The sequence below is a fragment of the Pelodiscus sinensis genome, chromosome 1 (assembly GCF_049634645.1).
Source record: "Pelodiscus sinensis isolate JC-2024 chromosome 1, ASM4963464v1, whole genome shotgun sequence".
NCBI lineage: Eukaryota > Metazoa > Chordata > Testudines > Trionychidae > Pelodiscus > Pelodiscus sinensis.
Genome location: NC_134711.1, coordinates 268,521,453 through 268,547,447, shown reverse-complemented (window position 1 = coordinate 268,547,447; position 25,995 = coordinate 268,521,453). Strand labels below are relative to the sequence as shown.

The following is a 25,995-nucleotide window of genomic DNA, read 5'->3' as shown; positions in this document are numbered from 1 at the left end:
CTAAGGATGGGACACCACTATCAGATAACCACCTCCCCTAACTGTCTTCCCTCTCCCCTGCAGCCAATCCTTTAGGTGACATGAAGAAGAATGCATGCAGTAGCTTTACAAAAAAAATCAGAACTCAGGTTGCAGTAAAACCTGTGTTATCCGGCATGCTTGGGGATTAGGGCGTGCCAGTAACCTAAAAATTCTGGTTATCTGAGGGGGGGGGGAAGCCATGTGGGACCTACGGGGGGGGGCACAGGAGCTGTGCGGGGGCTAGGATTTGGCTTACTAGGGGGAGCATGAGCCGTGTGTGTGTGTGGGGGGGGATGCGGCCTGGTAGGGGGGGTAGAAGACAGGGGGTGGGAGGTGGAGATGGTGGTGGCAGCCTGCTGGGGCGGGGGAAGGGGGGGCTGGCCTGCCGGGGTGCCAGGAGCTGCGGGGGAAGCCGAGATACTTGCTGCTTGCTTCCAGCTGCTGTTTACCCTACCTCCAGGTACATGCTGCATGCTTGTCTGAGGAGCAGCCCGGTACTTAAAGGGCCAGTTTCCCTATTTTTATTTTTTTTGCTTTTGCTTTTGCTTTTGCTTTTCCCGGTGTCAGAAATTTGCCAGTTTCTACAGTTTTCCAGATGCTTAAATTCCGGATAGCTCACGTTGTACTGTATTTGCACCAAAACATAATATAGAAAATATAAGCTAATACTTAGATGATCAGTAATGTCATAATTTATGGAAGGCAGTAGAGACTAAACTAAAATATTATAATTACATTTGTATTTAGCTCTTCACACAATCCTACATCTAGGGCTATCTGTAAAAACAAGGGAAATACCCAGTGCTGTCATGAACAGAAATAAAACAAAACCAAAGAGCATGATCTGAACATGACCAGACTGTCAATGTATTTCTGAACTGCTGTATATATCCTCAATATTCAGTAGTCTGTGAGAGAATTCAAACCAGTTCTCACTTCCCTCAAGTTACTTCAGGTTCAAGTAAGGTCTCTTCCTAATATGGTCATAGCAGCCAATCAATTTTCTTTGCATTGCCTTTTGTATCTTTCAAACACTAGAGCCAGATGGCTCAGTCTGGTTGTCTATTGCCACATTTATTGTGGAGAGACAAGTGAAAAGTTAAACTGCATTCAATTAACTATGAGAATGATGATCAGTTTTGTAATGAGATCGTATTACTTCTGTGTGATGTAAGCAATGTAGGCTTGATTGTTACTGACCTCTGATGATTCCAGAAAAAAGCATATGTGTATTGAAAGATGCTATTTCTGTACATATTCACAAACAATCAATTTACATTTCTCCTTTCCCAGCGCCAGACGGTCTACTTTATGGCTCAGTTACCAGCATATAGCAGTCATCTTTATTTTGTGTCTGTGTACCAAAAAACAAGCACACACAAGGCTGGACAAAGTGCACATGCCAAATTATTAATAGTATCATTTTTTATAGTAGTCTAAAAAGAGAACTGGTGCTTTACAGAACAATTAGACAAATTCTGTGCTCCAATAAGCTTGTATAGTGTGAAACAAGACAACTAGTAGGGATTAATAAAAAAACAGCAAGGTGACAGAGTGAGGAAGGATATGGGTTGTAGCAATAAAATTAGGCAATTACTCAGTTTAGGCATCTATACTTGTTGAGGCTTTAATTAAAGTTATCTATTATTATCATTATTAACTCACTTTTTAAAAGGAGGCTTAGTGCGTGTGGACATTCAATACCTATGCTTCCAGGAGTATAATGTACTTGTACTCTGAAGCATATCTTATTTCACTTACTTTTTGCAGCCTACAGAAGATATATTTGAAGGATTTGCAGATTCCAAAGTAAATATGGCTATGAAAGATTTACAGGTCAGCAAATAACAGCCACAGATTTTGAAGTTTTCATTGATTTCACAATGATGGAGTGATAAAATCTGTGACTATGAGCCAAGATATACCACACTAAATAACCTACCTCACCATACTGAATGTAAAGTAGCATGGACAAGTAATACAGTGGCTCCCAGGTAAGATCACCTTTCATACCATTATAAAGCGAACTCGCCTTCAGCTGAGTTGGGGCAAAGGTGTGATATACTTATTTCCCTTATTGACCATTTTTTAGTGTTATGGGCTCATTATTCAGAAACTGAGTAGCCTTCCCTTGTTAGTGCAGGCACCATGGTCTGCTGGGTAGGGCACTACAACTGAGAGTGAGGACTAGGAGTAGCGCTCACCCAGCCTCTGACATTACTTCCTTTTTCTGTTCTGAAGGGAATAGGGCCCTAACAATTTCACATCCATGAAAAACATGCTATTGACCATGAAATAAGCCCCTCTCCCTGAAATATGATCTTCCTGAAATCACCCGGGCTGGGGAGAGACAAGACTTTTCTTTCCCTTGCATGGCTGTTATGGGAGGAGACCACACCCACCTCCAGAAGCAGAGCAGTAACCAGGGTGATATACCCTCACTTTTGTGCTGCAGCAACCCTGGAGCTGGGCTCTGGGCTGCTGCCCCGCTCCCTCCAGCTCTTGACAGGGTTCAGGGTACCCAAACTTGGGACTGCTGCTCCAGTGGCTCCCACGGTGGCTCCACGTGCCCTAGTTCCAGGACTTCCGCCCTCCGCCTGCAGTTCCTGCCCAGGCTTGATTCAACCCTAGGGCCAAGGCTTCTGCCCATGAATATGTCACAGCTGTTGTCTGCACCCCACGCTGCTCTGGGATGCTGCGTCCTCCCACTTCCTGCTAGGGCTGAGAGTGTCATGGCTCCAGCTCCTCCCCACTCATAGGGACTAGGGGTTGCCTCCCCCTGCAGTTCCAGCCCTGGCAGGTCCTGCCAGACTTGGTGCACCCCCCCATATGGCTTCTGCCAAGGCTCTGCAAGCCTGAGCTTGGGGATACTGCCCCCCTTCATGCTCCTGCTGGAGATGGGGGCACCAGGCTTCAAGACGGACTTGGGACTTCCACACCCTACAGCTCCTGCCTGGCTTGGGGATCTGGTTTGGGGGCTACCGCCCTCTAGAGCTCCAGCCCCATAGCTCCTGTCTGGCTTGGGGCTGCCTCTAGCTCATGGCTCCTGGGAAACCTGATCTCCAAGGCTGCCACTGCCCCACCCCTACAGCTCCTGCCCAAGCTCTGCCCTGCATCCCTGTGTCTCCAACTGGGGCTCAGGGTAACCAGGCTCAGGGCTTCATCCCCCTCCCCCCCACAGCTCTTGTCAGAGCTGGGACATCTATTTTTCAAATAGTCCAGGGCCCTGTACATGGGCTCCATAAGCCTATACATTAATCCACCACTGGCCTTGACTAGCATCTAGGAGTCCCTAGTTGGGGCGCTCCCAGCTGTACTGGGGAGAGAGAATCTACCTTCACCTCTGGGACCCTCCTTCAGTGACAGAACTCTCACAGCTGCTGCTTTCAGAGCTGAGTTCTGCAGGTGGAACAGAGATGAGCATGGCAATCCTAAAACCCCCTCCCATAGCTTTGGGACCCCCACAATTCCCTTCTGGATTAGGACCCTCACAATTACAACAGCTGGAATTGTGAAACTGTCCAATTTTAAGACCTTGGCAGCCATGAAATTGACCAAAGTGAACTGTGAATTTGGTAGGGCCCTAATTATGAAGCCCTTTCTAGGCTCGGTGGTTTACTAATTCACTACTAAATTGTATGCTAATTGCCTATTAATGCACTACCTCTTGTGCCTCACTGCTGTAGTTACTAATCATCTGTTAACTTTAGGCTTCACCAGCTGCCTGACAAACTGCAGAACTACATACCCTTCACAGCGAGATGGAGTTTCAAACTCTTGGCTTAGTAAATACAGCCAGCTAAGCTGCAGTCTTTACTAAATATGTTAATGTATCACGTTCCGCTTTACTCTCATTACTATGGGCATTCTTGGTTTGCATACAGCAAGAGAATGTCCAGCCATTACCAGGGCTGCATTATGACTTTCATAGGCCCCTCCCACCATAATAATATCAATATTAAAAATTATTTTTTATATAACTTTAAATACTTCAACTTTTTTTTGTCTGTTTTAGGCAAAATTTAATAGATTTTCATGGACCCTAAAAGTTTCATTTTTTTCCTGATGTGAGAAAAAAATTAAAACATTTTTGTGGGCCCCTAAAAGTATCGTGGGCCGTAGGCACTGTGTCTACTGTGCCTAATGGATAAGTCGGCCCTGGCCATTACAATGCTTGGTTTTTGCAGCTCTACTGAGATCATTCATTTCCGCAACTTGATTTGCTACAGGCTTCCCAGTGAACTTCAGACAGCTATCTTTCTTTGAGGTGTATTGTGGGGCTATGTTATTGTAACTGAGTACAGTTAAATGGAAAAATCTACTTTCCAGTCTATGTTTAGTTTTCAACCTTGCAGCCTAGCGCCCCTCTCCCCAGTCTGACCTGCACCTTACTGTAGTAGAGGAATATAAAAGAAGATTGACTGTAGGAACTATGCCATCAGTGGGCAATCTAAATGGCACTCGCTGAATTGGACTTGCACAGGTCATTGGCCATTAAGGTTCAGGTATACCCAATGGTAAGTCCTTCCATTTGCTTATATTCTGTGCGTCCCAGAATTTTTCTATTCTTGGGTCATGGTTCATGTGGTGAGGCATACCCCCAGATCTAAGGATTTGGCACATATCATCACATGTGACAGGTGTCTCTTCACTTCCAATGAGAACCCTTAAAATGATGGCTGATACAGGACGAGAAGATGCATGGCACAAGCTGAGCCTAGCGACCTGAGGTGATGGAAATCATCAAGAAAGACTCAACAGCGCGGGTTACATAGCATGAAGCCAGTACTATTAGCCTAGGAAAAAGTTTGCATTACTGTGCCTCTGTCTCAATGACTGAGAATAGGTCATTCTTTAGGACAATTGTTCACTCTTGCTTTTGATCAGCACTAACAACTTAGCACTCAGCACCAGCGTTAAAGCCATTTCTCTGCTTTCAGCTGCAGATGCCTTGTCAGTGTTATGTTCCCTTAGTGAATTGTGAGGCACTTGTGTCAATGTCCCCTTGGAAATGTGTGTCCTGCAATGTCAGCAGACGCGTCTGAAGAGCGCGACCAGGAACAGCTAACAGGAGAGTTTGGAGAGGGAGTTCTCCAGGTAAAAGAGAAGTAAAAACGGGACCCTTGTGGTAAGTGGCTGTCTGGAGTGTGTGTTTGTGTGTGGGGGAGTTATTTGCAGTGTGCTAAGCTTGTGTTTGTCTGGATTGTTTGGTTGGTTGGTTGGTTTGTCTGTTTGAAGGAGCTTCTAAAAGGTATGAAATCTAGAAGCCTCTGTTAATTGGCTGAGCCTCAGTCAGGGGGAGGGGCTACCAGAGCTATATAAGTCTGTGACTCAGCGACCAGGAACAGCTAACAGGAGAGTTTGGAGAGGGAGTTTAGAGGGGGGAGTTTAGAGGGCACTTGTGACCTTCTTTAAAACATAACTCTTAGAATAATCTATACTCCAGAGGTTTAAAAACAATCCCAGTTTATACTTAAACTTATTCATTAGAAAAATGGAGACAGAAGCCCAGCAGCAGAGTGGGGGCTATCCTGTTTATTGCGTCGGGTGTAACATGTATGATTACCTGCCCTGTGGGCGGGTGGCATATGTGTGCGCCCATTGCAAGGAGCTCCTGACCCTCAGAGACCGAGTTCGGGCTTTGGAGGCCTGGGTGGCTGAACTGGAGGAGCTAATGGAGGTAGAGAGCTATGTTGATGAGACTTTCTGGGACACTGTAGTACTGTCCTACCTCCAGTCTGAGAGCCTCAGTGCTCTTAAGGAGGATGAAAGTCTCAAGGGAACAGAGCATTTAATGGGAGCAGAGGGAAACCATCCCGTAGTTGGGACCCTCCTCCCAGAGGATGTTGCGGTATCCTCTCGCACTGAGGATACCTCTGAGGGAGAGGGAATGCCAGTTAGGAAGAGGCAGGTGTTAGTAGTGGGTGATTCGATCGTTAGAAACATAGATAGTTGGGTTTGTGATGACCGGGAGAACCGTATGGTCACTTGCCTGCCTGGTGCAAAGGTTGCGGATCTCTTGAGGCATCTAGATAGACTTATGTGTAGGGCTGGGGAGGAGCCGGTGGTCCATGTAGGTACCAATGACGTAGGGAAGGGTAGGAGAGATGTCCTGGAGGCCAAATTTAGGCTGCTAGGAAAGAGACTGAAATCCAGGACCTCTATGGTGGCATTCTCGGAAATGCTTCCAGTTTCACGCGCAGGGCCAGGTAGGCAGGCAGAGCTTCAGAGTCTCAATGAGTGGATGAGATGATGGTATAGGGAAGAGGGGTTTGGATTTATTAGGAACTGGGGACACTTTTGGGAGAGGGGGAGCCTATACAGGAAGGGTGGGCTCCACCTAAACCAGGGTGGAACCAGACTGCTGGCACTAAACATTAAAAAGGCCGTAGAGCAGTTTTTAAACTAAGAGATGGGGGAAAGCCGATTGGTGCGGAGATGCACGTAAATCGGAAGGAGACTTCTCTTAGAGGAGACTCCATTGATAGAGATTCTCTAAGCTGTAGTCAGAAAGAGAGGAGGGGAGAGGACAAACCATGGGCCAGAGCAGACAAACAACCGAATACAAAGGAATCCAATGCATCAGGGAAGGGCAGACAAATAACTAGTGGCAAATTTCTAAAGTGCTTGTACACAAATGCTAGGAGTCTGAGCAATAAGATGGGTGAACTAGAGTACCTCATATTAAATAAGGAGATTGACATAATAGGCATCACTGAAACCTGGTGGAATGAGGAAAATCTGTGGGACACAATCATACCGGGATATAAAATATATAGAAAGGCTAGAGCAGGCCGGGTGGGTGGCGGAGTGGCACTGTATGTGAAAGATAATGTAGAATCTAATGAAATAAAAATATTAAGTGAATCAACATGTTCAATAGAATCGCTATGGATAGTAATTCCATGCTCCAATAATAAGAAATTAGCAGTAGGGATATATTACCGACCACCTGACCAGGACAGCGATACTGACAATGAAATGATGAGGGATATTAGAGAGGATACCAAAATAAAGAACTCTATAATAATGGGGGATTTTAATTACCCCCATATTGACTGGATACTCACCAAACTGAGTGATTGGGCAACAAAATGGCAAATGAAATTTAATGTGGATAAATGTAAAGTAATTGTGGCCAGACAGACTAACCCCTATATCATCCATCTTATTTGCCTCTCTGAAGCATACAGGACAGAGAAGGAGCAATAAAATCAGCATAGTCTATGCTGGCTCATCTGATCCTGAGAAGCTGAAACATAGATATGAGGAGAGATCAGGATATGTGAGACTGCCACCGGCTGGCACCTATGTTGATTCGAACACACACACAGTCCCTGAGAGGAATTTCCCACTGAGAAAACAATGTCCAGTACTTCAAAATTTAATCACCTCAAATCTCTCTTACAAGTGTAAATTAAGTTCACAACTTCCTTGTAAGAACTGGTCTCACAGCAGACAGACCAGCATCAATTGGCATTACAGATAAGAAAGAGAAATACGTGACCCCATGGGTATAAAAGATGGGCCCAGCACACACTCACTTTGAGTGTCATTCTACCCTCTACCTGCTGGTCGGGTTAGGTGTTTGACCTCCCGAGGTTCTATGGGGACGCCCACCTCGTATTTTCGTCTTTCCTAGGAATTGAGGGACCGGCCCTGGCCTGACATGCTGGAGTCGAGAGGCACAGAAGGGGGTAAAAATGGTACCTGGATGTGGTCCTATGTCTTAAGTGTACACATAGAAAGAGTAAGCTGTTACTTGGTACCATTGTTTCTATTTTTCTATCTTTATCTTCTTTGTAACCATTTTTAAGACCTATATTTTGCTAATAGTTAAGAAATAGAACAATAGCCATTGCAACCATATGATTTATAAGCTTCCTCAATAAACCTGTAACTGTTTAAGTTTTAACCTGACTCCTTCAGTTGCTGTAACAGAACCAAGCACAATTTAAAAGAACTTCAGCCGGTCTAAAGGGACAGTTATAGGAAGAGCTTGGGCGTTTGGATCTGTGTCACTCCCAGGTGACAGGATCCACTGGGGCATCTTTCAGTCTTTCCTCAAGGCTGCCCGCTGCGAAGGAATTATGAAATTCTAGCAGCTGAAATCTAAGATGTAATAAGCTCTTCCTATATAACGGGGCGTCTGTTGGCCTGCTGGCCACCCTCTGCGATGGGACCCCGGTCCTAGCAGTAAAGGCACGGACGTTAAACCTTTTCTCGGAAACATACACACACACACTGCCCTGACCGTCGGCTGACAGTAATGCACATTGGGAAAAATAACCCCAACTATACGTACAATCAGTTAGACTCTCCAGTATGCACTGTCCTTTCACATGATAATCTCGTGAACCTGAAGAAGTGGGCTGTGCCCACAAAAGCTCATGCTACCATCTACATGTTTTGTTAGTCTTTAAAGTGCTACCAGACTATTTGTTATTTTTTAAGTTTTTGCTGTTACAGACTAATTCGGCTTCCCCTCTAAAGCCTAAAAGTAGTTACTGGCACCCTCTGAACCATGTGTGAAGAGGTCATCGGCCATTAAAGTTCAGGTATATCCAACGGTAACTCCTGCCACTTGCTCACGTTCTGTGCCTCCTAGAATCTTTCCTTTCTTGGGTCATGGTTTAAATGGTAATGCATACACTGGCTTTCCTGGATCTCTCATGGTGGCATTACAGTACTCAGAAGGAGGTGGACCACATCATCTCTACCTTTTGCTATTTGGGTTCTATACCACCAGTTCCTCCAACTCTCACACTGAGGTCCTCCACTCGATTGACATAACATAGGCCATCTGCAGTGGTTATGGAATCAATATAATCTTGTCATTGCAATCAAGTTCAGGATCTATTTGAGCTGTATCCTGTCCACACTGCTATATAGCTGTGAAACATACATACTATGCTGCTCAGACTGGGCAAACCTGGAGTCTTTCCACACAAAATGCCATCATTGTAAGTTGGGCATAAAATGGAATGGATGTTTAGGGTTACTCCAATCTACAGACTACTGAGGCCATTGTCTGCAAATGGCATGTCATACTTTTCAGACATGTCAGGAGGCAGCCAGAAGAGGTTCCAGCAATGGTGTTCTCTGGGTGGTTTGTAACATCTGGGATAAAATTCCACCAGCTTAGGGGTCGAGGCAGCCCCCATATTACATGTGTGTATCAAGTCTGTTCCAAAACTGGACTCTTGACCTTTGCAGTTGCACAGGAACAGATAAAATGGCAAACACTCATTACTTCAATGCTTAGATGAACAGTCAGCTGTAGAAAAGAAGAGGAACACAGAATCTTTTGGCCATGATAGGTAATTTAGCTTCCATATTTATAAAGTGGAACTTGGTATATCATCAATTTTGTAAAGGATTAAGGCTATCAAGTCCCTAAACTAGGGATATTAGGCTGCACTGTAAATGTAAACCATGCAGTTAGGATTTCTGATAACACAACATATCACAGTATGGGATATACTGACAGATATTAAGGGGTTACTGTAAGTCATGGAGGTAAATGATTTGAAACTGCCTTCCTTAAGCCATCAAGGTCTTTTATATACAGCTTTGTGTACATGAAAATATCTTAATTTTGCCTCATTCATTGAAACTATTTTGAGAAGTCCTAGAAGGCTTATGTGTCTTTTAAAAGTGCTTCTGCAGTAGTCTGCTCAGACTGCATATCTTACTGAAACAGCTAGTTATTACAGTATTTTGCCTTGCTCCTGCGGCATCCACTCCTTGTTCCAGAACTCAAAATGATGCTAGTTCAAGGCAGCCATGTCACTTTCTCTCTGGTAGTGTAAATCACTCTTTATGTCACACAGAAACTCCTTATTTTAAAGAAAAAAAGTAAAAATGAATTGCTATACTGCTGTAAGCTACTCTTTATCTATAAAGATATTGTTGGTTAGGCCAACAATTCACTTATATCCTCATTTTTCCATAATTTTTAGACTGGATATGATTTTACAGCAAATATCATTTTGTTCTGACTCCTTCAAAGGACCAACCACAGTCTCCCTTTAAGACCAGAGTGAACCTTTGCACTTGTGCAGCCTGTATTCTTCCAAGACCCTTTATTAACATTCTTTCCCTTACATGCTGTGCAATGGCTGCCACAGCTGAGCTGTTCTGTACAGATTTTCTGCTCGGTATGGGGGGAGGGTGTGTTAATTACAAAGAAAGATGGAGACAGGCCAGACAGCCCCTCTGGTGAACTGTCTCATACATGCGCAGCCTACTTCCTGCTGTTTTGCAGCTACAAAGATCACCTGTTGGTGTTGGCATTCACCCAAGCTGGGGCCTAGCGGAACTGACAGAATCAGCTAGAAATGAGAGCCAGCTTATATTCCAGCTCCTCAAATGAAGGAAATACAAAAACAGATGATTGCAACGTGACCTCGCTGCTTCATATAGGAGCCAAAGGGAGTGGGGAAGGAAATGTAGAACACAATAATTTAAAAGAAAGCTCTGCTTAAACTGAGTCTCTGATTGCTGCTATTTTCTTTCTATATCTGCAACAGAGAAACATTTCTTTACATTAATAGCTGCCTATGAGGAGAACTAACTCCCTGCCTTCTGCCCCGGCAAGGGATGTTGGATGCTTCTGACCCTAAATAAAAAGCTTGTAAACAAAGATCTATACATTATACTTAAATAATCAGCCAACTCCATTGGGGCATGTCTACACTAGGAAATTATTTCAAAATAACTTAGCTTGCTCAGTCCTGGCTCACACTGGATCCGGGACCTAGCCCGGCTGTGGATCTGAAGTTTAAATGTAGGAGTTGGGCTGCCTCAAACCCCAACTCCAACCCTGCAGAACTAGGCAGTGGGGCATCCCTGACCCTACTATGCTGGGCAGCATGACAGCCCAGTTCCCTCCATACCAGAAAACCAGCATCTCCTGGCACACTGGCCAGCCTTTAGCACAAAGCTAAGCTGGGCAAAAGCTGTGTGCTAATTGGGCTGCATGTGGTCTGAAGGCCAAGAACCCCTTCTCTTTGGTGTGAGATCTGAGGTACAAATTGACCTGTGGGGTAAATGACTGCTCTCTTTGGACTGGGAGCAACCTGAATTTTTTTTGATCTTTGGTGTAAGAGACCATTTATCACCATTCAGGCAAGATAGACTGGACTGCCTAACAGAAACAGTCTGTGGCTCCATAGTTAGTCTGCTATAGTTCTTTAGGGGTTCACATTTGTTATTGGGTTAGTGGATTCTAATTTTAAACCCTACAACCCGTTTGGGGTGTTTGCCCTGTTTTGTGACAGTCTGCCCTGAGATCAGAAACTAGCACTCCTAGCAGAATGACAGTGATGTCTAATACGCTGAATCACTCTCCTCTAGATAGTAAAATCATTTGCAGAGAGTTGCCACAATCAAATTAGTATTCTGAACATTTGAAGATAAATGTGAAGTATTTTTCAAATAAAGGTATGAAACACACAGATAGAAAAGCCTTAAGTCAATTCCAAGCAAAAACTACAAATGTCATCTCTTGTTCATATGCCCATTGCATGTCTGTGGGTTTGTTCTTTAACCAACAGGTCCCTGAGTTAAAAGATCTGCTCATTAATCACTGGCAGCTAAGCATCCTGATTTGATTGGTTCAGTAAAAGCGATCTGCAGCAACTGATAATACAACCTTTTAATCCTCTGTTTCAATGGAAACAAGTCTAACACTAGAGTTAAGTATTCAGGAAGGTACAGTCAATCCTATTCAAACCTTCGCTCTTCTTCTTTCAGTGCCTAAATAAGTTAATTCAGACTTCTTTCAATGCAGAATGCATGATTGGTCCTACATTGCCACTATCTCATTCCTAGCCAATAATAAGTTCTCTGAATCTTTTAAAAGTTATTTTAATCAAGCATGTAAACATGCCGTATTCTTTGATGCTCTTTCATTCAGCATCATTAATCCCCAGCGTGAAATCAATAGACTTAAAACATTTAATCATGTAAAAATGCAAGCTACAAATCCACCAATGACTTTCGTTCGCCACGTGCACTGACAAATACCCTGTAAGTTAGAGACTGTGCCTTCTCTTGCTGCCTTGCGATAAGCCATAGAAATATATTCTCTCTCACTAGATATCTGTCAACAAGAAAAAAGAGTCATTAATGAGAGGAAAATGTAATTGTTTGCTCAGTCATAATTTCCCCTGCCCTAGGGTCTCATTGGTCTAATGAGAAGGTCCCATACTTATACTAATGTAGAGATTTTTGTAAAGATCACAGAGACTACTGCAAGTGCAATAAGGGAAAATATTTTCCTCCCTACTGTGATTTAACCGTTGGCATCTCATTAATTATACTGTACACATAAAAACAGTGTACATGGATAACAAAATCCACTATTTTTGTTTTGTTTTATTAAAAGAGAATTTGTCCTGGGTCATTCCTTCTAACATGAAAGGCGCAAAGGTGAGTTTTATTGTGAAAAGTCTGCCAATATTTCAACATGTACTGAAACACAAAGAACCCTTTAGAGGTTTTCCTATGTGTAGGATGAAAACCCATCCGGATATAGAGAGCTACTAAACTCTCATTAATAAGGCAGAAACCTGTGGTAGGAAGATAAACATGAAGAGCCATTGGTTCTGATATGTGGGGCTTAACAGGACTGGAAGAAATAAACAGGAACGAAGGACAAAAGAAAGAGTAGTTGAATTTGTTCTTACTAATCACAGTTACAAGATTAACATGCAAAAAAGTTTTTTTTTAAAAGTATGGTATAAGACAGGCAGTTATATGAATATTTTGTGTCTCCAATCTTTCTAAAACCCATTCTCCTACTGTAAATGACCAAAGGAATGAAAACTTTATAACAAGTATGACTAATCTGTACTTTAATGTAGGTATTTTGAGCCTTAGTGAGTATTCTTGATTGGTTCTTTTGCAGTTATTTCCACTGACAATAAGGTTTATGTGCTGAGCGGCATGGAGGGAAAGGCATAGTTTAGGGAATTACTTCAAATGCCTTGGCTGTCCCTAGCTGCATTAATTTTTCATCGCCTCATTTAGGAGAAAAAAAAATGAGGCAAGTTTAAACTATGTAATGAGAGCATTCAAAATTGGGCAAAAAGAAGATCAAGCATTTTCTTGCGGAGGCGCATCTAATTATTATCAGTAGCATGCATATATTAGTAACCACCTAACCAGGGTAGTAATATTGACTGTGAAAAGCTCAAGGAGATTAGAGAGGATATTAAACAAAACCAATTCAGTAACAAAAAGGGATTTCAAATATCCCCATATTGGCTGGGTACATGTCACATCAGGACGGGATGCAGAGATAAAGTTTCCTCACTTCTTAAATGACTGCTTCTTGGAGCAGCTGGTTCTGGAATCCGCAAGAGGAGAGGCAATTCCTGATTTAGTGCTAAGTGGTTCACAGCATCTGGTCCAAGATGTGAATATAGCTGGACCGTTTGGTAATAGTGACCATAATATAATTAAATTTAACATCTCGGTGACAGGAAAAACAACACAGCAGCCCAACACTGTAGCATTTAATTTCAGAAAGGGGAACTATACAAAACTGAATAGGCCGTATAAACAGAAGTTAAAAAATACAGTGCCAAAATGATATCTCTGAAAGCTGCATGGAAACATTTTAATTTAAATGTATATCCCAAATTAAAAAAAATATAAAAAGAGAACCAAAAAAGTGCCACCATGGGTAAACAACAAAATAAAAGAATCAGTAAGAGGCAGAAAGGCATCTTTTAAAAACTGGAAATTAAATTCTAGTGAGGAAAATAAAAAGGATCATAAACTCTAGCAAATTAAGTGTAAAAATACAATTAGGAAGATAGCTCGGCAAAAGATTCATAAAGTATTACTAATGTTTTTAAGGACACAAGGAGCAGGAAGCTTGCTAATCAACCAGTGAGGTCACAGGACAATCAAGATGTGAAAGTAGCACTAAGGAAGGGTAAGGCCATTGAGGAAAAAAAAATGAATTCTTTGCATCAGGATGAGGATGTGAGGGAGATTCCCTAACCTGAGTCATTCTTTTTAGGTGACAAATCTAAGCAACTGTCATAGATTGAAGTGTCATTAGAGAAGGTTTTGCCACAAATTGATAATTAAATAGTAATAAGTTGCCAGCATCAGATAATATTCACCCAAGACATCTTAAGGAACTGTAATGTGAAACTGCAGAACTACAGACTGGTTTATAACCTAACCTTTAAATCAGCCTCTCTACCAAATGATTGGAAGATAGCTAATGGGATGCAAATTTGTAAAAAGGGTTCCAGAGATGATCCTGGCAATTACAGGCTGGCAAGCCTGACTTTAGTTCCAGGAAAACTGATTGAAACTATAGTAAAGAACAATATTTTCAGACATATAGATGAACATAATTTGTTGGAAAAGAATCAACATAGTTTTTATAAAGGGAAATTATCTCTGACCAATCTATTAGAATGGTTTGAGGGTATCAACCAGCATATGTACCAGGGAGATCCAGTGTACTTAGAATTTCAGAAAGTCTCTGACAAGGTCCCTCACCAAAGGCTCTTAAGTAAAGTAAGCTGTCATGGGAAAAGAGAATGTCTTCTCAGATTGGAAACTGGTTAAAGGATAGGAAACAAAGGATAGGAATGGTTAGTTTTCAGGGAGAGAGATAAATAGTGGTATCTCCTAGGGGTCAGTTCTGGGACTAGATCTATTAAATGATTTGGAAAAAGGAGTAAACCCACAATGGGCAATCAAGAATAGTGATTGGGCTGCATGAGTGTTCCCTCCTTCATCTCAGTGGGCTGCATCCAGTGGTAGGCAAACTGCAGCCCATTCACTTCTCTCTTCTCCCTTCCCTAAGCTCCTTTGGGGCAGTGGAGTCCCACACTTCCTACTCCTCCCTGCTCCTTCTCAGCACTTTCAGAGCTCCATGAACCTGCTGATTTGCACTCTATCCCTGCTCCTCCCAGAGCCTTAACTGCTGAGTCACAGGGAGGAAGAGGAGTGTGATAGAGTGCGAATCAGCAAATTCGTGGGGCTCTGAAAGTGCTGGGCAAGAGGAGGAAGAGTAGGAAGTGCAGGGTTCTGGTGCCCCAGTGTGCGAGAGGCTTGTGGAGGAGGGGGACAAAGAGGAGGCGGACAAGCCACAGGTGGACCCCTACTGGACTGCAAGTGGCCAACGGGCTGCAGTTTGCCCATCATTCGAGTAAACAGTGAGGAGGAAAATTTACAAACCATACAAAACTAACCAAGGGTTTGTCTACACTAGCCCCCTAGTTCGAACTAGGGTGGCTAATGTAGGCATTCGAACTTGCAAATGAAGCCCGGGACTTAAATATCCCAGGTTTCATTTGCATGTTCCCGGGTGGGCGCCATTTTTAAATCCCCTTAGTTTGAACTGACTACCCGCGGCTACACGCGGCAGTCAGAAATTAATCCGAACTAAGTCCTTAGTTCAGATTAACTGTTACACCTCATTGCAGGAGGAGTAACAGTTAATCTGAACTAAGGACTTAGTTCGGATTAACTTCTGACTGCCGCATGTAGCCGCGGGCAGTCAGTTCAAACTAAGGGGATTTAAAAATGGTGCCTGCCCGGGAACATGCAAATGAAGCCCGGGATGTTTAAATCCCGGGCTTCATTTGCCAGTTCGAATGCCTACATTAGCCACCCTAGTTCAAACTAGGGGGCTAGTGTAGACATACCCGAAGATAATTAAGTTCTAGACTATGTAGAGTTACAAAAGAGTCTCTCAACACTGAGTGGGCAACCAAATGGCAAATGAAATGTAATGCTGAAAAAGACAAAGGAATGCACAATAAAACCCACACAAATATACACTGATGAGATCTAAATTAGCTATTACAACTCAAGTAAGAAATCTTGGAGTTGTGGAATGCTAGGTATAATTAAGAAAGGGATAGACAGATAATAAGGCAGAAACTATAATGTAACCACTTTATAAATATGGTATTCCCACATTTTGAATAGTGTGCTGATGTAGTTGTATCATCTCAAAATATATATTAGAATTGAAAAAGATTCAAAAAAGGGGACCAGAAATTATTAGGGAATGGAATGGCTTCCATATGAGTCCAGATTGGGATTTTTCAGATTGGAAAAGAGTTGACTAAAGAGTAATATGATTGAGGTCTATCAAATTGTGACTGGTGTAGAGAAAGTAGGTAAGGAAGTACTATTTTCTCCTCATAACACAAGAACGAGGGGTCCCAAATGAAAATAATAGTCAGCAAGTTTAAAACAAAAGGAAATATTTCTGCAAACACCATAGTCAACCTGTGAAACTCCTTGCTGGCAGATGTAAAGACCAAGATTATAACAGAATTCAAAAACCAACTAGATAAATTCATGAAGGCTAGACCCACTGATGACTATTGGCCAGGATGGACAGGGATGGTGTCCCTAGCCTCTGTTTGTAAGAAGCTGGGAATGGGTGACAGGGGATGGATCAGTTGATGATTATCTGTTCTGTTCATTCCTTCTGGGGGGCTTGGCACAGGGCACTGTCAGAAAACAGGCTATTAAACTATATGGACCTTTGGTGTGATCCAGTGTGGCCATTCTTACGTTTGTGTTGCTCACAGTGCACTGTTGTTTATTATCATTAGAAGAAAAAATTAAACTTTCAAAAAATCATGTTCCAGGCAATCTGAAAAAATGTGGAATTGACAAAAGCTGGACTCACTCTTGAGTCCAGATGACATTTCCGATCCAGGCATAGGGCCAAGTTCTTTAAGAAAAAAGGAAAAAAGAAAAAAGTGCTCTTTCCTGAAGCAGAACTAGAGGAAAAATCTGAGTCTTTGCACTTTTATCTGCCTAACAGCATTAGTTAGGGGTGCAACAGTATAATTAAAATCTGCTAACTGGGCACAACTGCTGCTTTCAATTAGCCCTGTAAACAGCTGAAACACAAGAGAAAAGTGCCAGTTTTAGTCTCTGAATAATCTAAAAATCAAAGCAATCCATGGTGAAAATAGTGTCCAGCCGGATAATTCTGACCAAGAAATCATCTAGTTGCACAGCTAGTTTGACCCTAGCTCGGCCCCAGAGGCAGTTTTACAGCTGCCAGCTAGAGATCCTGCCAAGAAGCAAGCAGAGGTGCAAGCCAAAAAGCCAACAACAAATCCACATGCCAGTACAGGAAAGCTATATTCCAGAATTTGGCATCTGAGTCCTGCAGCTGCCAAACACTTCCCATCTGGCCAAAGCTGTGCAGTGTGCTGCTAATAGAAGAGCTGGAGCAAACTATACAGGAGCAAAAGAAGTACTGTCTGTAGGACAAACAGGATGAAGGAGCATCCTGTACCTGCCAACCTAGTAGTATACAAATGCTGCTACATGCAGCCAATATAATAATCTGGACTGGGAGAGATATTTGCAAGGATGCAATGGGTTCTGAGAAATATTTTGCTGGAAAAGGAGCATGAGCACCATTTAGGGAACTGTGGCTATTCACATCAATGGGAGTTTTATTGCTGGCTTCCCTCGGTGCAAAGAATCTTTATGTTACTAAATCAGAATAAATTCCTCTTTTGCATTGAAAGGATTAATAAATTTGCCTGTGTCTGACTGCAGAGCCAGGGAATTGATTTGAGCAGAACATACAGCCTTCAGTAGTTTTCCTGAGCATAATAAAGCTGAAAAAAGGAGCACACAGAAATGCTTACCCAGTGGTCCCTGAGCCATTCTGCATGCCTCTCCTACACAGGGCTCTTCCGCAGAGCCACTACTACACTGTAATCATGTCATCTGTACTTGTAAGGATGAACATACAATTTATCCCCATGTTTCAAAATTACAAAGACACACAGGACACAGAAGGAAAACATTCTGACCCCATTTAAATCAGTGGCTTGTATGGCACCAGAATTTTATTGGAAATATTTAAAAATAAGATTCCCTTTCACTTATTTGTGATGTTTAGTTCAGGGTTCTGGGCTACCTCAATGACAACTGATGGTACCACTAATTCTTAAGGGATGCAAAGAAATTTAAACTAAATAAAGTGACTTTCAATGTTTAAGAGATAATGCCTCAGATATCAGAATAACTGGAACATCAAAGAAAAGAAAATACTTTTGCACAAGAGGGCTTTTTCCCGAACCGGAGCAGCATAGTATTTGTGCAAGAACACTGATAATCTTACATTAGATCGTCAGTGTTCTTGCGCAAATTCAAGCGGCCAGTCTAGACGCAGACTACATGTTTTGTTAGTCTTTAAAATACTACCAGACTATTTGTTGTTTTTAAAGTTTATTCTAATTTAATAGTTAGTTCTGGGAAACCCTGCAATGATAGGTCATATTTTCTGTCTCAATTTACACATCCATTGCACAAATAAATAAATAAACAAATAATTAAATGAACTTAGAGATGTTTGTTATCTTGCTTTACATCTAAACAAAATTTTAAAGTGAGAGTGTACTTTTACAATAAAAATAATGAAAATATTACAATTACAAACATGATTTGATGAAAATTTAACACTTTCTCTGAAACTTCATGAAAAAGCATAATTTCAAGGACATGACATTGTCCAAAACAAAATAAAGAAACTTACTTGAATGAAATTTCTTGAAAATAAATTATTTATGCACATAGTTGCATTTAATTTATAATTAAATACACCATTTCTGAAGACTTTCAGTATTCTGTTATTTTCCCTAACTGCAATAATCCATAACTCCAGTAAGAAAAATTGTAATGAATTTTCCTTGCAGTGTGATGAAGACCTAAGTGGATGATACAATTTTGGCTGATACACTGAGATTATCCCATTGGCCTAAAACTGTATCCTCAGTTACATCTGTGCAAGCACACTGATTGTTCCCCATTGCTTAAGTAAGGATGCACAGTTGCAACAGAAGGGCACAATTCAGCTAATTATGTTTAAAGTATTCAGAAGAACCTATAAATCATATCCTAAGTTTTCTAGTTATATTTGGATTTATTTGACTCACTAAAATAATGCACTTTATTTTCATCTTAAACTAATATAAATCCAGAGTAACTCTACTGAATATGTAGAAAATAACTAGTGCCATAATGGAATGAGGCCCATTAAGCTTACAGATGGTTTATCCACGAGCTCTAAGGAATCTTATTAAAGTTAACTTGTATGCATTGTTTAAGTCATAAAGCTAGCATTTTAAGATGTAAACAGTAAATTCATAGTGCAGATATTTGAAATCTCCCTAACTTTCCTGATTTAAGGATTATATAATAACATAAAATATGCAGAGATTACCCCTAAAAAAAGAAAATGAAAAACAGAATAAAGAAGATGTGCTTCTTAGAAAAAATAAGTGAGAGAGCTGTGTTTAAAGTGCTATGGACACCTCTTTTTGTGGTCAGCTGCTCAAACATATTATATGCGGATGCTAAGTGGAATTTAAGTGGGACACTTTAATCTTATGAAAAATCATAGAAAAATGAGAATACTATTAAGGAGTGTCATAATTTAAAAACCAAAGTCCTCCTTTTAGGGACAAATTGAGAGACTGCAGTTTGAGGATCAAAAGAAGCCTGTATTGGAAATGGTATCAGGAATGTTTAAACATACATTCCTTTAGAAACTCAACATTTTAGGACAGTAATGGGCTCTCTCTCCAACAAGGAACAATTTCTAAAACTGGGTTGCTCTTTTGACTAGCTCAAACAAAGGTTTTAGGGTTGGATATTCTCACATGAGAGGAGATGTGTCAGTGATCATGGACAAGATTTAAAACTTAACAGCTATGAATCTATATAATATTTTGTTTTTGTTCCCAAAGCCTTAGTGCCTGGAGCTGGCCCAAGATGGTGAGTTACCGCTGCCATTTTGTAAATTTCTGAGAAATGGAAGTTTGAATTTTCAGTAATATAAGTTTCTTTAACAGTATATTAATGCTATTAATGGATTAGGGGAATCATTTATTTATTTGACCGTTAAATTATGAATGACAAAATAGAATTTCTTCCAAATATTCTCCCTCTCTGAATTTACTTATGAATCTGAAGTCTATAAATTTAAGGAATGAGATTTTTCTATAACAAATCTGTTTATACTAAACACATATTGCTATGATCTCAAATAATTTAGGACATTTTCATTGTGAATGTTTTAAAATTTGAAAAAAACAAAAACAGTTATAGCAACACAAACAGTTAATCCCAAAATCAATGTCATATGCATACTGAACTATACATAAGTGCTGTTTGTGCAAACTAGAGATTCCTGGAACTGCCAATGATTTCACAATATTTGCTGGAATATTCAACATTTTACGTCAGTCAGATTTTCTGGGAGCTCATCGCTTCAAAAAGCAGAGTATTTATGTAGATACCAATATATGGAATTAGGAACCTAACTTGAAACACACATTTCTGATAATTTTATCCTCATTTTTTTCCAAACAATGTATGTTGGTGGATAACTTGTTCCTTTGTGACAGTTGGTCTATCACTCTATAATCTTGTGAACCTTGGGATTGCCAGTAGTGATTAAAACCTATTTTGAAGTAATTTCAGTTTTCGAATCTTGTGAAAAAAGTTATTTAATTTTAGCAGTCCACTTGGGCTGCACTCTGTTTCTTATCAAACATCGGAAGAGTTATAATTTTTTGTTGTACTCAAATGTAAGCCTTTCCCAACCCCAAAACCCTGTAACTACTTGTCTTGGCACAGCCCCAAATGCTGTCTCCTATTGAAGCCAGCCAAAGAAAGAGGGAAAGAAAGCTTAAAATGAACTGCCACTAAACTTTGTCAAACACACAAAACATTATATAATACACAATAAAATACTTCATACCTGGAGTTGAAAAAACGAAAAGTGTTAACAGCTGACCTGGCACAGCCCCACATGCTCTCTCTGGAAATTGAACACAGACAATTAGGAATTTTAAGATACCCCAAACATTTCATGGGGCCTAGAAAATCTGGAGGAATACCTACTGCAAAAGCATGTGCTCCAGAAATGGAAGGGAATTATAATTTTCCCCAAAACTCATTTAAAACGCCTCTGAAGAAGTCAGATGGGAGTTTTGTTATTGCCTTAAATGGGAGCAGAGGCCAGTCTTAAAATGCTAATCCTCAATAATTGATAATCCTTGATTGGTTTGAGTATTTTCTCATTAAACAAGCTATCATCCCACAAAGAATACAATGTTAATAGAAATTAACATAAGGTAGCCATTGTACAGAGGGAGAAAAGCACAAATGAATTTCTACTCCCAGAATTCTTGCTGCTAAAGTAATATAATCCCTGATGTGCCAAAAAAAATCTAGCTGTTAACGCTTCTTATCAAAACTATAACTCCAGGAATGCTAACTACTTTTCTACAATATTATTTGGAATATGTAACACTACTTATATGCTATATAATAACTATATAAATATTTATGCTGTAATTTGGAATACATGGAATATTTCTCTATATTAATGAATTCTGATCTATTACATGTGCCTGAAAAAGGAGCACAGCTGGCTCTCCGAAAAAGTTTCACCACATTAAAAAAAAAAAAAAAAAAGAATCGTGGAAAACCAAGTTCATGAATAACTCTCTTCAGTCTTGCTCCCTGTGGTTCAGACCTCAAATGTTCCATGAAACTTGTCTGAGACCAACACCCAAGAAACTAGCAAAAATAAAGAAATAAAAACAACCTCATTTCTCTAGCAAACTAATAATTGGACAACATTGCACTGGAAGCCTTGAAGTTATTTTTTAGTGAAAGATGACTTAGAATGAAGTAAATGGAGGACTCCTGTATACAGATACAGATACCAGATACAGATACCATCGGTAATATTAATATGTCCAGTAAGACGTTTTCAAAACACACAGACAACTTCCACTGATCGTCGCCATTTTTACCTCACTGATGTCCACATAGGTCTTTGAAAATCTCTTATTTTACACTTAAATATTTCCAAAATTGGGGAAATACTAAAATATAATAACCCCAAATACTTTTTCTGAGATACCGCAGTACACCTTTAAATTATTCTTAATTTGTTTTTCACAAGCATGTAACAACCATTTTTTATCTTTTCTGTGGACTATTTCTATGGTTTTGCCTCAATCAAGTAATAAAAATGTAATAACAGGATAAAAACCTGCTAGAGTGATAAGACAGAAAAGAACCTAATGAATGTTAAGCACAAGTAGAAATCATTATGTCCAACGTGCCTGGTATGTTGGCTTTATCTTAATCATATCTAACTATTTTCTACTGTAGACTACAATCCTCCTCTTTGATATTAAACATTTCCTGAACTTATTAGTTGCTTATCAGGTACAAAGTGATGCACAATTTTTCTCAAAGTTGAACCAGCTTGTAATCAAAAGGCACTGGGACAAATTCTCCTCTCAGAGGTTCTCAAGCAGCTTTCATGTGAAATCCATGCAAGATGCACATGTGCCTCCTACAGCAGAAACTGGACTCTAGTTTGCACTAGAAAAATGAAACCTGGGTTATAATGCTGAATGACACTCAAGCAGCACTAGGCTTCCCATTTTACGCTTTACCCTGTACCACCCCTTCTGCTCAGATAGCAGAAATATAAGTACTCATTAGAGATAATACGACAAGGCAGGCTAAAACCAGCTTTATGAGAAAATAAAATATTTGTCATATTTAATTTTACACAAGCACAAGAGGCATTTTTATATGCAGCTGAAAACTATCATTTTCTCTCAAAAACTGGTGCTTTTGCTGTGAAAATGGCAAAATTTCCACTTGTGACTAATTCATTTAAAACAACCCCACAATGTTGCACAACGTGGTGAAATTAGACATTTTTCTTGGAAAATGCTATCGTTCTCTGACAAAAATGACGTTTTGCCATGAGTTAACATCTTAGAAATATGAATATTCACTAAATGGTACTTTTCCACTGCACCAGCAATTTAAATCAAGTCAGCGGGTACTAAGATAGCTTCTCAAGTTGCAGGTAATGGAAACTTTATCAAGAGCCAGCTAAGAATGTTCTAGCCACTTAGCTTAATTGATCTGCTGAAAATTCTACCACCATCTTTAATCAAAATGGAGGAACAGGATACATACCTGCGGTGTAACACTTACAGAATGCTCCATTATCACAATGGTAAGGGGATATAAAAATAGTTCAACATCGTGGCCACTTTTATTAATTAAAACAAAATTTCAAATACAAACTGAACTATCCTTGACTTTATCTATTTTTTTTGGTGTTGCTAAAGTTAAACATGTGATAGACTTAAGTTCATAGAATTTATCTGCTGCATGAATAATACAGTAGTGGATTTACTCACCAGGAGTATTCATTTTACAAAATGTTTCACAAATTATTAGAGAGCCGAAATCATGTTTCTAAGAGAACACAGTTTAACTCTTTTGTTTCTATCCATGATCTGAGGTCCAAATTAGGGTCTTAAACTGTAGTATACCAAGCATGACATTAGCGCACATAGAAAGAGATATCTAAGTGTAACCATCATCAGGTGGACTTGAATCTGGGACCTCTGAAGCGGAGTATAGGAGCCTCTACCCTCTGAGCTAAAAGCCAGCTGGCTCCCAGCCCGTGCTGTAGAGATCTCTTGATCTTAGCTGTTGCTGTGGTCCCGGTACCACTTGCATTGCTCAGTAAACTCACTAGGTGTGTGGGTTACATAAGGATGTTAAGAGGTGGGCAACTGGCTAATCGTATGGTCGATACAATTTCCATCAGCTACATGATTAGTTGATAAGGGAACGTGCTCAGTCCCAGCTTGCGCTGGGTCCAGGAGCTACCCCTTCTGTGGCTCTGCAGTTTCACAGAATCACAGAGACCCCCTGCGGACAGGAGCTGCTGCCACGAAGCGGCCCTGTATGTGGCGGCAACGGTTGGCTGTGAACAGAGGCTGGTCAGGGGCTGCTCAGAGGGATGTGGAGCAGCTTCTGCTCAGGGCAAGCCTGGGCCTGCCGTGGGTAGAGGCTGCTTTATGGCAGCCTCCCCTACCCCTCCCCTGCGCTGCTCTAATAGAGGCAGCTGTGCTGGGGTAGGGGAGGTAGAACCATGGAAATGGTGTTGGGGGGAATTGGCTTTTAAACCACCTTCCCCTCTCCCCCAGCACCAGCTCTTGTTCCCCTCACACCCTTGCTGCCTCTGATATAGAGGCAGCGGAGTGAGGGTGGAATGTGAGTAGTCGAATAGTCGACTCAACTACTTGCTTACATCCCTATTGGTATCTCTTCGCCATACAATACATTGCTGTGCTTATCCTGTATGGAAATTAAATATCACTAGAAATGTAATATTACTAAGATGAAAATACATACCACATTTTATTCTGAAGGAGAATATGAAAACTATTTGGTAAAGAGGGCAATCTCTCAATGAACTTAATGAGTGAGAACAGGTTGGTTTTTTTTTACAACAGCCTCTTTATTTTTCTGATTATGGAATGTTCATGAGGGGATTGTGATTTCCCTAAATTTATTTATTATTCTAATTTTCTCTATAGACTTTGACACAAGGTTTAACGCTACACTTTGATCAGGTCCAGTTCAGTAGAAAAGCCAGTACTGGATATCTGCAATTCAAGCTGTGTTAGCTTGTGATTGGTCACGTAAATTATATGATAGTGTTTCTATTTTTTGATGACAGAGACCTCTTGAGCTTTGACTCTGTCAGTTTATGGAGCAGATGAAGAAAAACAGTATTAGGGTATTTTGTACATTTTGACAAGCTTTTAAAAATTCCACCTAGAGTACACAAGCCTAAACCTCCCTGTGAGCTTTCGGGCAGGTGAAATTTGATTGCTGTCTATTTGTCTGGTCTTTGTAATGACCAGGGGGATTTCATCTCTCAATGGCTGAAATTGGAGCTAGTATACACACACCTTATTGCAAGTTTTATGGAACAGAAAAAGATTTGCATGTTGCCCGTGCTTAGCAAACATACATATGTTTAATAATGGCTCAACTGCTCTCTCTTTCATATAAACAGAGGCCTGCAAATCTACAGATATCCACTTTATATCCATGGGTATCCACCTCTGTAGATGTTGATCTGGATATCCGTGGTTCATTTTTGCTGATGTGGATGCAGATGCAGATTCAAATTTTGTATCTAGAACCCCGCAAATTTGCAAATGTGCACTTTATATCTATGGGCATCCACATTTGCAGATGTGGGTATCTGCTGATCATTTTTGCAGATGAGGAAGCAGATACTAATTTTGTATCTGGACATGGCTCTACATATAACCTCTTGTTTACTTTAAACTTTTCTTCACCTTCTGAACATCTCGACTTCAGCAGTTCCTTACAACACCAAACTTCATACAGCTCTATGTGTCCAAATTAGGTAAGTAAATGAAAACCTCAGGCAAAACTTCAATTTTGACTCACTCATTTGTCCTTACTACGGAGATTCAGATTTTCAGTTTGACTACAAAACCTTTGACTACTATTACCTGATACATCCTCACTATTAGTCACTTCCTTAAACACTGCTCTACTAAAATTCTTATTTCAGTCTTGGGCTCCTATTATCATGACTGTTGTAATTTCCTTCTCTGTGGTTTCTTTAAACACAAATCACCCACATTTTAAAGTATTCAAAACACTAATCATCAGCCTGAGATGCCTGTTGATAGGAACATGAACAGCAAATGCAGGAACTGTGGCACTGAGGCTGAACAGGTGAAATGGGGCCATCCCCTAGAATTCACACAGACCAAATACTATGCAGGAGAGTCCACCTACACTTTAGAGGCATTAAGATCCAGGTGATGTCTCCCCTCCTCCCACTACATGAGCTTGGGAGAAAACTGCACAGAGGAGCAAGCCAGACTCTCTAGTTGATAGAAGGGGCCTTTCATCCTTTGAACATCCAGAGAAGTTTCCATGGTTTTGACTGGATTTTCTCTGCCTTCTGCCGGTTGACTGAATGGACCAACTCTACACATTCCAATAGTTATTTCTAACAATTTTCCCCCTCATTTTCACTCCACGCCATCCTCTCCTGTGCTG

At 40.8% G+C, this 25,995-nt stretch overlaps 1 protein-coding gene across 10 annotated transcripts in view; it reads right to left on the bottom strand.

The window, feature by feature from the left end:
• Positions 1 to 25,995, bottom strand: part of KLF12 (KLF transcription factor 12) — a 366,929-nt gene that overhangs the window by 65,476 nt on the left and 275,458 nt on the right. For 8 of the 10 annotated variants that reach the window (XM_025187744.2, XM_075918894.1, XM_075918893.1 and 5 more), the window contains one exon: positions 20,810 to 20,869. The exons of 1 other annotated variant lie outside the window; for it this stretch is intronic. In XM_025187744.2, coding sequence (XP_025043529.1) covers positions 20,810 to 20,869 — 60 coding nt within the window. Of the gene's footprint in view, positions 1 to 322; positions 12,128 to 20,809; positions 20,870 to 25,995 lie in introns of those variants that run through there. One more of the 10 variants, XM_075918898.1, reaches the window with a different exon arrangement.